The sequence below is a fragment of the Acyrthosiphon pisum genome, chromosome A3, assembly GCF_005508785.2.
Source record: "Acyrthosiphon pisum isolate AL4f chromosome A3, pea_aphid_22Mar2018_4r6ur, whole genome shotgun sequence".
In the NCBI taxonomy this organism is placed as follows: Eukaryota; Metazoa; Arthropoda; class Insecta; order Hemiptera; family Aphididae; genus Acyrthosiphon; species Acyrthosiphon pisum.
In genome coordinates, this window is record NC_042496.1 from 23319866 (window position 1) to 23335086 (window position 15221).

The following is a 15221-nucleotide window of genomic DNA, read 5'->3' on the forward strand; positions in this document are numbered from 1 at the left end:
TAAAGTCATAAATACGATTGTGTGTGTGTGCGCGCGCGCGCGCTCATGTATAAAAGGGGGGGAGTGAGGTGGGGTACGCATATAATATAATATACATATGTATTTTCAACTATCGACTCGCGGGATCGACCAGTCTCGAAGAAAATAAAAACGAACTGTGTTTGAGGAGAAGCCGAAAGATTTCAGATACCGGGCTATATCGAGATGCCGAAGAATTTAATAGCGAAACTGGTTGTGGAAAAACAGTATCGCCGCGCCTCGTACACACACACACACACACGCACACACACATAGGTACATTTGTATATATTTTAGGCACTCGTATTATGCCGGGGTCATTTGAAACGCCATCGTCGTGTGATGTTGTAAGACACGACATGGGAAGTGCACGTGTCATAATAAATACGTTTTAAATAATATTATGTAAATTTTTTTGAAACGTTCCATTCGGAATTTATTCGTGCGCGACACCACCGGTCGATTAATATTATATCCTCCACGCCAGAAGACGCCACCGCCGAAATACGGTTCCCGTATAAGTCGTAAAATTTGTATGCTTATAATACGCCTGTACACATTACGTATTATTATATTATATTCAAACATAAACAGACGTGTGCAGTCTTTGGCGCAGTTCACTGCACGCGCGCACTCCATCAAGTATGAAATCACGTCGTCGACAAATTTTCTGTTCGTCGTAATTGAGAACATTTTAGAGGTATTTTATACAAGAGCGATTCATTTAGATTCAGTATGTTATTAATTATTATACATGTCTATTGTGTTCAAATTGAAAATTATAATAATATCCAAAAATTACCTACCTACACTGTTTATCAAAATGGCTTAAATGCAACCGCAAACCGTGTAATTATAGTGTAATACATTTCATTGGAATGAAAATTTAAAATAAAAAACAGCATGTCAATTATAATCTTTATACATATGGGTAGGGAAAGGCGTTTTATTAAAATTCGAGATCCTTGAGAATAATAACTGGAAATTTTAAATCATTACGAAAGGAGTTTTTATTTTCAAAGTAGGTACTTAAACAGTTATATACCTACAGCTATACCTATATATACAACAACAACTACGAATATTACCGTGATTTCTATGAACTTATTCATACCGATGTTCTAGAGACAATTGTTTGGATTTTTTCAGCTTACATAAAAGATATTTGTACGTTTATTTACCAAAAAAAGTACCTCGAACAAAAACAACAAAATTTGAACTCTACATCGGTTAAATTTTAATAATATTCCCGGAGTATGTAAAAACTCTGATTTTTAACTCATTTCATACTTCATCGATGTGTGCGAACATAATATTATGTAAACATTTATCGATTTCACGACGTCGCGATAATGTATTTCAGTACCTATCCAAATACATACTTCATTACTGTTTGTTATGGCGAGTCGGTGCTGTTGCAGCTATCGCGCCCTGCAACCCGCAGCCCGTACATATCACGTGCATGTGCATGTGCAACGTGCATATTGTACAATAACGCAATCGCGGTCTATTATTATAGACCACACGATATTTTTCATCGCGCGCCCTATATAAATACATTATTTTCTTTTACAATGTGTACCTACCTATAATAATATATCGTACGTATTTTTGCAGGTGTTTGCCGAGAACGGAGTTCCCGCAGGTGGACAACATTCAAAGTCTGTCGAGTCTGACCATGGTACCCTGTCTGAGCCACGTAGACAAACAGACGCTAAGCCAATAGTGAAATAATAATGTTATTATAAAGTTGTCTCTAACCGTCTATACTATTACGATAAACATTATACCTGTGTAATAATATATATATATGAGGTGCTACACATTTGCAGAGACCGCTGAAAATACGATATATTACGTTATATATATATACGAACGCTCGTACGTGTATAATGTTTTATACGATACACACACACACACACACACACACTCACACGTCTTATGTATACATATAATTTATTAATTGTATTGTTGTAACATTATTATAATGATAATTATTGTGGCGTAAGGAAGATAAACAACTCGCGCACATACGCAAGCACGCATACATCTATATTCAAACAGTCTTCTAATATACCCGCGTATTATTTGATATTGTATAAAATCTAAAAAATCCCCGCGTGTATCCATCGTATATGTGATACCTATATATAAAAAAAAAAAAAAAAATACATCTCATGTGTGTATGGTAAAAAAGTGTGCAATTATATGATTGCATTTTTTTTTACACATACACATATAATATGATATATAGTATGTATAGTGATTTAGTTAATTTGAACGTTTTTTTTTTCTTATTTTTATTGTATAATTACTGTGCGTACGCGGGGTACAAATTAATATTATTATTGTATTTATCCGTTACTTTCATAACACCTACCTGTGACATCATCTCATACGCGTGAGGTTCCGTTGAAAACACACGGCGGCCAAATCTATCACATATTTTGTATACACGATAATAAGACCGTGGCGTAAAACAATAATATTATGTCTTGTAAACATATACCCATAATTATTATGAAGATATTATAATATATTATTATTGTCATTATTTCCGAATATCTTATACGGTCCGCCGCCGCGTGCTTTCGACGACAATCTTATTAGTTCAAGTGACGAGTCGTATTACCTACATATTTTATTACATACCTATATATATATTATAATCTATGATATCTGCAGTATATTATTATATAATAGGGATATTGTATTAAAAAAAAAAAAAAACAGAAATCGTTAATGTGGGTGCCCCCCCCCCCCAACAGCAGCAGCAGCAGCAGCAACAACAATAACGATACACGATGATTGTTACGACGAGCGAATAATATTAGATTGTAATTAATAATATGTTGATAATATTATGACAAGTATAAAAAAATATAAAGTCCTAATTAGCTTTTATCGACGGGGGTGGGTGTAATTCGTGTCATATATATATTATATATGTAGGTAGGTAGGTACCGCGATGTGTTCGAAGGCGAATAATGATATTATAATAATATTTATTAAAAAAAACGATTGTGCTGTGCTTAATTAGAGTATTATTTTACGAGACAAACGAAAAGCGTTTTTCTATGGGTTTTTTTCCTTTTCTACTTATTGAAGATTACATTTTGAACGATGTTTCTTATTTATTTATTTATTTTTTTTTTATACGATCGGGGCAACGATTTACTATAGTCGGTCCAGGGAGGCTGTCGTAATATTACTATTGTGACGGTTATGAGTTTTCGACGAATTCTCTTACTGTTAGGGGTTGGAAAGGAGGGGAGGGGAGGCCGTCGTCGCGGTCAATAAGAGGTTTTTTTTATCACAAACATAATCTCTGATATAAAAAAAAAAACTGTGACTTTATACGAGTCGTAGTACGACGACAATATTATAATATTCTTCCGTGTGGCGGATAAACGATTAAAATACAAAAAAATAAAAAAAAAAATGTTTTATAAGAACTTTCGGTGTGTCTGTAAAAAAATAATATATTATAGTGAAATGAAAAATATCTATCATATTATAATACTTAATAATATCATTACCGCACGTTTTTTTTTCTAATTGAAAGTTTTCTTCTTTAGTTTTAATAAAAATGCGCTGACGTGATAATTAGTTTCGGGTACGTGTGTGTTAATAAATTTTCCGAAACCAAGCGCTGTCGCTTTTTATTTTTGACGGACTCTTAAAAAAAATGGGTAATAAATTATTATTATTATTACTATATTATTATTATTATTATTATTATTATTATTATTATTATTATAAATGAAATAGTTTCTAGTCATTCGTTAACTTTATTTAGCAAATTGTTTTGTTGTTTCTAATGACCGAAACTACGCGAGAAATTAACAAGTCGGGTCTGTGACTATATTATATTGTGTTGGACAACAATTTACCATCAAATTTTTGTGCGTAATTAAAGTGACTGTACTGTATATTTTATTATATTAGTGTACATATTATTATATAATTAAAATTGTGTTGTACGCAAGTCGGAGTAATATGATTTTGTCATTGGTGATATTTATAGAAATAATTTAAACAAAATTAACTTTTTTTTATGACCGTGCCGTTTAATGTGAAAATGCTTAACTCCAGAATGGGTGTGATGAGATATAGTTGTGGCTATTGTAATAGTGTGAGACATAGTGAATACGAGGGGAGAGAGAAAAGGAATAAATGATAGGTAGTATAATTTTTGACAAAAGACAAGATAATTATTATTCGATAGGTTTTCTAATATAGACAAATAGTAGAACAGTTTTTTTTTTTTTTATTATTATTATTATTATCATGTAAGTAAAGTAATATAAAAATATAGATAATAACATGTTCTTGCGACCGACATTTTTGCAACGTTTATAAATTGTATTTTTTTTTTTTTTTTTGTCATTTTGTACAAATATAATCTCTTTGGTTTTTGTACGATATAATGTAAATTTAACTATAGTTATCTTAATAATATTAATAATCTACATTATATTTACTACCAAAAACACACTTATATTTAGTTTTATTTGTATTTAATTTATTTATTTGTTATGCTTGTATACAAAAACAATATTATAACGATATCCGGTGTGTAAATACAAAAAAAACTAATGTACATTATGTATGTGTAAAAAAACGATGGCATAAATGCAGTGATATGTGGGTAGGGACCCAATTTATTTTATGTAATAATTATTTTGAATTGTTATTTTGGAGCGAACAAGCCACTGAAAACTATATACAAAAAATAATGATAAGAAAAAAAAAATGATAAAAATGAATAAAAACATTTTATTAGCTAATTAAAAAATATATTTCTGTATTGTCAAATGTTTTGTTTGTTAATCAATTGTCTAAATCTCTCCAGTCTTCGTCGGTCGGGGGTGTAAACATCACCCTGAAAGGCAATTCTTGTTCCAGCGCGTCCACCGTCGAAGTATTAAGTGGATTATCCTTGAGATCAACTTCTTTCAAATGCTTCAAACATGATTCCAATGTCCTAACATTTACATCTAAAATGTATAGTCACAAACACAGTATTAATAGTTATACTAATTAATGACGTACATATAATAATATAAAATACGGTAAAACAAATTGCATCTGTAATGCGTTTGTGCAAGTACATAATATAATCACATGATATTATTATTTTTATAAAAAACAAACATAATATACCTTCTATTATTTTCTATTTAAAATAGAAATTTTTAGTCGAATATTATGTATTATGATGTTTTGTTTGATAGGCATGTAACTATTGTCACTTACATCATTGGGATTATAATTTCGTTGGGTGATATAAACTATTCACAGCTGGAAGTATATTATCCCATGCTGTAAACATTCAAACTTTCGGTATATGACGAAATCGTATTTTTTTTATATTTATATTTATGTCGTATTGAACATGTTATTGTGAAAAAATGAATTAAATTAATCTAATTAATTATTTTAATATATCATAACATAAGATGTGCATAAGTTTTTAACTTAAGTGATTTTTGTTTGATGTAACTATATACTGTGGATTATAAATATTAATATTTACTAACTAAAGTCATATTCAATCATAAAGTATAGTTACTTACACCTATGATGAAATTATGTTTCTTCTGTATCTACTTGTTTTTTTTTTTTTTTTAATATTTGTTTATGATTTTTTTTTTTTTTTATAACATTTTACAAGTGTAAATAGATTTTATACTTTTCATTTTAATAAAAAAAGTAATAATAATGGGAATCACGAAGACGTTGAAAATTAATAACAGCAATTTATGCTGGATAGACTTAGATATTTTTAAAACGAGATTGGTAACAAGCACTCGTTAAAATGTAAAAACATTTTCATTTCGATTTTTGGAATTAAAATGAAAACTGTAATGGATCACGAGCACAACAAAAATCATTACTAAATCAATAAGATACTTTTTTATCCTTACAGATTATTTATTCTTACAATTATTATTATCATATAATATGTTATATAATATATATAATCATAGTTTTTAAGTGAATGTTTTCAATTTACCTTTTTTAAATAATACAATTTTAATTAATATAATATATTTCTTAACTCACCAATAATAAAATTATTGTTAGCTATCAAAGTAGTTAGTTCTCCTAAATGAGCAATCGGTTCTGGTAACTCTACAAATGAGTTGTATGAAATGTTCAACTTTTTAAGGTTCTTCATTTCTGACAGTTGATCCGGCAGCTTACTGATTTGATTGTGAGACAAGTTTAGTTCTACAAACAAAAATAATACAAATGAAATAAATTCTACTTGAAACCATGAACATAAAGTAAATACCTATACCTCAGTCTAGGATCTAAAAAATTATGAAATTTATGATTTCTTTTCATCTATTTAATATAAACTAATTAGTAATTAGGTAGGTATAGTATAAATGGAGTCTATATATTTAGGTGTGTATTATATAGTATGGGCAAGCAAACGGTTGCAGTAATCGAATTAAAAGTTATATCAATAGATTCGCTGGCACTATTTGGTAACAGTCGAAGACTTATATTTATCTCGGAATTCAGCCCTTAAATGGTGGCGCTTAAACACATTGAAATTCGACCTTAAAATACAAAAGTCGAATTTCTGTTCTATTATTTCTGGTTGTCAACGATTGCACGGAAAAAGAACTTTGAGTATAAATATTTTATAATATATAATATATTGGTTACTGCGCACTTACGAATATTTCGCTCTTTATCAATTCGCTTACAAAACAAAGTTTGACATTTCATAATTTATTATAATTTCAATGTAATGAAAGTGCGATTATGGTTTTATGTATCACCCGGGTCACCCGGCAGTAAATATTCTACTGGCAAAGCACCACGGTTTATTTTTTCATTGAACGTGGAGTTTTGACAAAGCATTATTTTATATAGACAATTTTACCATCGTCACTTAATCTATTAACTATGCAGTCATGCATACGATTTTTTGATATGTGACATATGCAATGTAAAATACAAGTAAAACTTAAACGGTGTAAAGCAGTGTGTTATGGCTCACTGCAAGTCACAGTGCAGGGACGTATCCAGGGTTTTATTTCTGGGTGAAGGGAGGAGGGGGGTGGAGAGGCTTGTTAAAAGTAATGAAAATTATGCAAGTGATATTAATGATCGTATCCATAAGAAGCAAATAATGTAGTGTATAAATATTTTTCAGGATAGTTCAAAAAAAATTTGAAAATGCCAAATTTTACTGTTTTTGATTTTTTAATTTGGTGCTATATGATAGTACAACCACGTTATTTACTCAAACTTCTCACTTGAGACTATATGTTACATAAATTGTGTCATTTCTGGGACCAAATATCTAAATATTATAACAGCTAGTGATCTTTGTAGTACTTAGAACATGTAAAAAGGCAGCGTGACACAAATCCATCATTTTATAAGGAAAATTTGTTTAACTCATTCATTTCTTTATATTTAGAGATTAATTTCTGATCAGGTGGAACTGCTAGGAGCCTTCCTAGTTCCTATTAATGTTATTTTATGTCTAATGTTCTTATGTCACCACAATTACTTATTATACCTTGTTTCGCATATATATTGTAAATATACTTTTTAAAATAAAAAAAAAAATATGAAAAAATAAGTTTAGAAAATTACATCAGTACAACAAGTGTATCTAAAAATACCTTTTTGTGTTCCATTTATTTTAAATATAATGTATTGTATATACATGTATAAAATGATTTTGAAATGTATAACTACGAAAGATATTTTAACCAAGATTTTTAAATATTTTTCACGATATTATATGTATTATCATATAATATTAACAATAATAACTATGAAGTATGATTATTGATTATATTATTATACACAAAAAAAAGAAAATATAGGCACATTAATTTTAGATCAATTTTTTTCAAACTGAAAATTTAATGTAAAGAAACAAATAGCACTACACGAATGATACAATACTTTAAACCCTAAATTTATGTCACACAAATATAAATCTTTTTTATTATTGGCTAAAATATTGCTTACGCGTTACCAATAGGTAAGTTTAATACATTATTAGAGTCGTGTTATGCTTATTAACTGTTAAGCCTCATCGATACGCATTGTATGCAATTTTACAGTAATTATAGCTACCTATCGAATTAGACCATTTTGGGTATAATAATTATGGTCTATTATTATTAATTGGACATTAGTGGTGCATATTTCTAAAAAAATGAACGGTAACAGATAATAATAAAAAAAAATACTGTATTAGCAATTTTATTTAAAGCAAAGATGTCTTATTTTATTTAAATTTTTTCAGATATTTAGGGTCACACCCCGTAAATAGATACCCCACTGTCGAAATGTCGTATTTTGATTATAGCGGAGAGGGGGGCTCACTTGAAGTTTGGATTAAAATGAACTATTATCATTACAAATTCATATAGCAATAGGTATACTTTATAATATAACGATACAATAAATACATTGATTAAAATTGTGTTTATGTTTTTTTTTATTATATAAAAACTATAAAGTAATATGGAAGTGACTATAATGTTTAAAAAGAAAGCGTATTAATGATCCAACTAACTTTTTTCGACTACCACGTGATTGATGAATCACCCTGTATGGTTGTATAATATTTATATATTGTAGGTACCTAATACCTTTAAAATATATATTTTTAGGAATAAAAAATAATTTGATGGACTGTAGTCAGTATAGGTAAGTAAACATAGTTTCGAACGCATTCAATTATCTAGAAAAACTGTTCGATTTGGTTCAAAATATCATATAACATTATTACCTACCTATTTATGACCTATCTTCTGTTTTTGTAAACAATATAAAACGCCGGGAAGAGTTGATAAATCATCGTTTTCTTGTCATCAACTTGTTGATCTAGTGTTAATGTATCGGGTAACGACTAACGATTTCCTAATTAGTTTCCGAGTAATAGATAGGTATGTATGCCATAATATCCGATAGTAATTTAATCACATTCATAGGTTCTGTTTATGTGTGGATATAATATTACGATATTATAACCACTGAGATATGTTACGAACGTGCAGGTAAAAATCGTTTAAATGTCATCGTCTGTTTTTTTTTTATATTCTGCACTCGGTAACGCGGTAACCGCAGGTGCACATATCATACACTGTTGCAGCTGGCCGTTTAAACTTTAAATGTCAATGTTTTTCTATTTACGTATCAATAAGAATACTATAATTGGTACCTATACGACTAGTTGTATAAATAATATATGGATAGACACGTATAATAGTAAGCACAGCATCTACTGCAGTGGCTGCATAACTGAAGATCGATCGGTTTTCGAGTTTTTTTTCTTTAACAGTACAGATACGTAGTATTAATTGTTATTTTATTATTACTAACATATTGTTATTATAAATGCAAGCAAATTTACCACGGGCCCACTTGAGTGGCGACTGGGGGAAGGGTAGGGGAATCGACCATCACCCCTCACTAGGTACTCCCACTATGAGTAACTATCGAACAATAGTGACCGCCCCACGGAGATCTACAACAAATAATGAATTCAAATCCCTCTTATAATTTTAGAGTACCTATAGGCGTTATAGCGGGTTGAGTGTTTGACCCACTAATTGATATAACTCTGAAGCGAGCAAAATAATTCATTATTATATATATAACTGATGTTTTCTTACTCTCTTATATTAATAACAGAAATACGGGTAACAATATTTTAATAACGCTGTAAAAAAAAAAAAAATGACCCAGAACGGTTTGGAGGGATTTAAACGAAAATATGCGTTACTTATAAAAACTTTTTTGTTATATCCGGCTTTTATGGATGCATTAATAAAAGTTTATTTTTATATACCTATATGAATATATAATACGACCGACCTGGGCACGCTGCAGCTGAGCTGCGTCTTTAATAATATCACCATTGTTTTTTTCACTATTGTTAGGGTTTTTTTTTTCCTATCGTACAATCGAAACTATTTGGTCGGAATAGATATTTTATCTGACGGCACAAACGCTTTCGCAAAACTATACACCTGTTGTCGCTGAACTGTAAAAACACATTCGAGTTCAAAGAGTAAAATTAATTATGCATCGCCAGATTATACTCTGTGGTCTGAATTATTATTCGTTACAGATTATTATTATTTTTGTTTGGCGTCCATTGCATCGCATTGCACATGGCGTGCAGCTGGGCACGTATATACAACACACACAATATAATAATAATAATAATAATACCTCAATCCAACGCATACATTAATCGCGTAGATACTTTGTGGCGCATTTGACATGATTAATATACTTATTAATAGGCAGGCTACAAGTCTGGCAAAGTGTTCGTTCGTCGACCTGAGAGTCGCATGAAGTATATAATAATAAACTCGCCTGTGATGGTCGGAAATCGTTCGGTAAACTTCACCGGTAGTTTTGAAATCACATTGTTCGACAGATCGCACGTGACCAGTTGCGTGTTTTGCATGAGTAGGTAAATCGCGTCGGGGATCTGCATCAGCTGACATTCGGACAAATCTGGAAAATAAAATGAAAATATCATTATGACGTCTTTCGGCGTGACACGGCCGTTTTTTTAAGGTCCGACGCGAGAAGTATAGGTACAATACGTGTGCGCGCTTCACTACTTCAGTGTAGATACATATGATATTATATTATATTACTATGTACTGTGTATGTATGATATCTGCAACCGTCGGACGTGAGACTTGCAGGAAGTCCAGATGTAGACTGTTCGAGGTCGCGGTCACAATAATAATTATCATATACATACTATAATATGGCGGAATATCTTTCCGCGCTAGTCTGTTCCGATGGCCATCACCCATATATGGGTGCATAATATCATTTGACGTGAAACCGGAATGGCAATATAACAATGTGTGTGTGTTGTGTATCTATTTACACACAATTCATCAGCGCCGTCGTCATCATCACGCCACCGTCGTCGATTTGTTGTGAGATTCGTGATTGAAACATATATAATATTTACAATCGATAAGAAACTATATATTGTAGGCAGGAATAAAGGTAAATTCTGCGCCGCGTTTGTTTTGCAAACAATTATTACCCAATTCGTTGTGCGTTTGTTTACTTAAAGCAGCTTGGAAATCGTTTTGAAATTTAATAATTATTGTTTCTGCTTACATCCACGACGGCGGATTGATTTGATTTATAGACTCGTGTGTGTTATTGAGTATACCTACCTACCTACCCGTAGTGTTGATTTTAAAAATATATCACAACAATTATTTTAGCATTATTTTTTTTAATAAATCCAATACGATTTGAACATTTTGTATCACAAGTTTTCGGTTTAATATACGCAGTGACGATAATATATCACAAATGTCGTAAAAGTTGTACAGTAACAGTTGCGTTTGCGGAAACGCGTAAATTGTCACGGTCAGATCTGTTTATGCATTAAAGTTTTTACGCCGTAAAAATGGATATATTTATAGAAATATCATTGTTACAATAAAATATGTACTCCAGAGAATTATTAAAGGCAGAATCGAGACTTTGAAGTGATAAATGTTTTTATCTTTTTAAAGGATTGCATAGTAAATATTCGACCAATATTAATAAGATAATTCTCATAAAATTCGAATTATACATCACCAGTAAATTATTACTAAATTGAAAAACTACATTTTTGATTTTACATAATAATTTATTGTGTCGAGTACGCGTTCACAACGATTCTGGGTTTGTTGTTAACAATAGAGTATTTATCACGCGGGCATCAAGAACACTTTCTTTCGTTGTGGTAATATTAAAAAAAAAATAGGCAACGATTTTAGCGTTGATATAACGGCGTTATATTACAAAAAAAAATAAAAATAATTAGATCGAATAATGTGAAAGCGAGGAATCTAGCACATACAGCGAATATGCGTAATATTATATTATAAATTCGAAAAATTAATAATTTGTTGAGAGTACACGGTGTTCGGTGTGCACGAAAAATAATTAAAAGATAATTCAAATAACACGTTATACAATATAGATATATCATTAAAAGTCATATGTATACGCAATATGGCCCTGTTATAAAAATATTTGTTATGGGTAAGCAGCAGTTGTGCCCATTTTCGCTTACATATTTACCTACAATAAGCGGAAGCTATGATACGAACAAAAAAATTCGTCAGAGGTCAGCTGTCGCACGTTTTTCCGCATACGATTAGTAAAAAAATATCAATCATTTCGTGTGGCCAAGTCTACGCGTTTAATCTACCTATAACTTTTTGACGACACGCGTCAGCTATTTATTTTTTTTTTGCTTCCGATTGTAACGACAATTTAATCATAATTCATAATACATTACACAACCTGTCGGAACTGGATTAATGATCGGTCGACACGGCCCATCGACGCGTTTTTAAATTATATTTGAACACTCCGTATACGTAATACAGTGCACACATAGTTATGCCCCAACAGATATTAGCGCAACGTATTAAAGAAACCATACGGTTACCGAAGTCCATTGTCTTCGGTATCGTCGTATACCCAACTACCAAAACCTCGTGGTATCTCCCGCAGTAGCGGACTACCCCTATGTTTCTGCAGGTGTCCACCACACGTGTGGTCGCAAGACCTCGCCTTTAAGCGCGCTTACCCAGGTTGTGGCTCTCCTGCGCCTCGTTGCACCGGTTAACCACTCGGATGACCGCGTTCCCCGCCAGTCTGGTGGACACCAACATGACCGCGGTCTGCTGGCCGTCGTCCACCTCCACCTCGGCGGCTTCGATTTCCTCTTCGATCGGCGGTCTCATGATGTCTGCGGTGGGCGTTTACTGCGGCTCACGTCGAAAACAATACAAATGTATAATATATTTTAATATTACAATTACAATTATTACGACGATCCGCTGTACTTCCGGTCGAGGGGACGAAGGGGGAAAAAAACGGACGCGAACTGTGAAACGAAATTCGAAGCGGACTCGTCGCGTCGGGAAATCGGAAAATCCAAACGGCGCGCGACGGCAGACTCGACGACGCTGGAAGATATACGCTCCGCTCGCTATGTATGTATATTATAAGTGCGACGACAACGCGGTAAGTATATGCGATAAACGTGCGACAACAGACGGACGGCGACCCGCGGCGACGGCACCGATGACCGGACTGTACGGCAGCCGTTTGGTTTGTGACGATGTCCGGCCGATCGCAGTGGCCACTACGCGTACAATTTCACATTATGTGTAATGCGTCATCGTCGAGGTTGTCGTTCACCTCGAGCGTGCTGCAGTTATGTTTAGCACTTGTTATTTTTAGGCGTCCGCTTCAGGGTTGCTTAAACTCCGCGACCGCTCCGGCAACGAACGCGCGTGCGTCTCGATTTTCTTTGTATCGGATGATGATAATAATGATGACGATGGCGATATTGCGCGTTTGCGATATACCTAGGAATTGAATCAGAACACTCTCCGCAGTGGTTTTCCGGTCAGATATTATTGTTATGGTAATATTAATAAATTATTTTGCCGCGTAAAAACCGAACGACAGACAAAAGAAAAACCACTAGGTCGACATCGCCAGAAATAACTGCGAATATATTTCCTTAGTGTACAGCGTCCGTCGTCGTGCGATGATAATAACATTAATAATATTATGTTCTCACACGAGAGAAGAAAGGAACTACGCGTCGGGTATTGGATTTGGCCCGCGAAATGTGAATATCGTACACCGCAAATAAATACCACATAAATCAGACGAGTTTGTGTCACAACAACTACGGTACCTAATGTTATTGTTATTGTTTTGAAAGCGTACATTTTGAATAGTTAAAACGGCAAAAACTAACACGAACGCAGCTTCCAAACTGTTCAATCCAATAGGTTAGTTGATTTAGGGTGTATGATTATTAGTAGGGCTCGGAAATCGACGCCCTTAAAAACGTTAAAAAACGACCCGGAAAAATTCAAATAAGACATAAAAATGACAAAAAATAACCTGAAAAAATTACAAATATTTGTTTTAAATTCATAAAAATAGGTAATTACTAATTTACTAAAACACGACAACGAAGAATGTAACCGGCGAGATAAAATCTGATAGGTACTAATCTTAGTCCGTGGTGATTTCCAAGTTTTAAGTTATCGGCATAATGGTGGACAAGAAATGATAAGAAGTTAACTAGTGTATAAAAGCTATTGTGAATACTAAAACAACAAAGTGAATACAGCCACAGTCGACGACTTTGATTTTAGTTTGAATTTAGGATGATGTGTTATTTTAAATTCTTATGGTTATAGATAAGAAATATAATTTTCATTATTCTTTATTTTTTATTACACTTGTTAATAAGGTATAAATTGAATATACTATACTATAATAGTACGAATTAAATATAATTATGATTGTAATTATTATGATTCATATTATAAAAGTTGATATGTGGCTCGGCGCGGTGCTGTGGCTGAAATCAATCACGCAACGTGATTGAGAGTAACCAACGACCGTTGCCACTATAGTTCCCGGATGGGTGACCATCCGAGTTCATGGGGAGAAAACCTTGCCAAACATACACGTGTTGCCAACCAATCATTCCAACCCTATCAACCGTTACAAACGTAATCCTTACAATAGCTAATGGCCATAGTTGGCTTTAGACCAATAAAAAAAAAAAGTCAATTTTCCATAGTATAATAGGCATTGACTTAAAAATAATTTTTTTACATTACATTACAGAAAAAAATTATAATTGTAATTATATATTATGTATTATTATGATTTATAATTGTAACCAACGAGATTTTATTTTTTTTTTAATACATTTTAATATAATATTATATAGGTAAGTATTATTTTAATTTAGTAAGACTCAGGAATATTTTCGAAACTCCTTCCTCCGCAAAATCAAAAATGCATATTATATTATATAATATATACATGGATATAGCCCGCAGCAGGTCTCGCGAAAAAAAATGTACATTTTTTTTTTTAAATATTTAGGACGCTGTTCGCATGAATTTCTAAGCCAAGTTAACCTTTAAAATCTAAATTACACGGAAGGCAACAGAACGTATTTCCATCCCTTTTTCCTAGTAAAAGTTACCATATTCCAATTTTTTTGTTGTATTTATGTTATCTACAGTTCCCGTAAATTCTCAAGGTAAGTTTGAAACTACCTCAAAACCCCTTCCATCGCAAAATAAAAAATGCATAAAATACACGGAAAACACCAGCGACAG

At 32.2% G+C, this 15221-nt stretch overlaps 2 protein-coding genes across 5 annotated transcripts in view; one reads left to right on the forward strand and one right to left on the reverse strand.

Moving 5' to 3' along the window:
• LOC100569770 overlaps window positions 1-2748 on the forward strand; it is a 64033-nt gene extending 61285 nt beyond the window's left edge. For all 4 annotated transcript variants that reach the window (XM_008182116.3, XM_008182117.3, XM_003240241.4 and 1 more), the window contains one exon: window positions 1636-2748. In XM_008182116.3, coding sequence (XP_008180338.1) covers window positions 1636-1744 — 109 coding nt within the window. In that variant the 3' untranslated portion in view covers window positions 1745-2748. The remainder of the gene's footprint in view (window positions 1-1635) is intronic.
• Window positions 2749-4654: 1906 nt separating this feature from the next.
• Window positions 4655-13250, reverse strand: LOC100165853 (leucine-rich repeat-containing protein 57). Its single transcript, XM_001943902.5, has 4 exons — window positions 12644-13250; window positions 10393-10536; window positions 6088-6255; window positions 4655-5018 (listed from the first exon to the last, which is right to left on the reverse strand). Exons 1-4 carry the CDS (start codon window positions 12798-12800, stop codon window positions 4852-4854), a joined length of 636 nt encoding a protein of 211 aa, XP_001943937.1. The 5' UTR covers window positions 12801-13250; the 3' UTR covers window positions 4655-4851.
• Between the last annotated feature and the right edge of the window lie 1971 nt (window positions 13251-15221).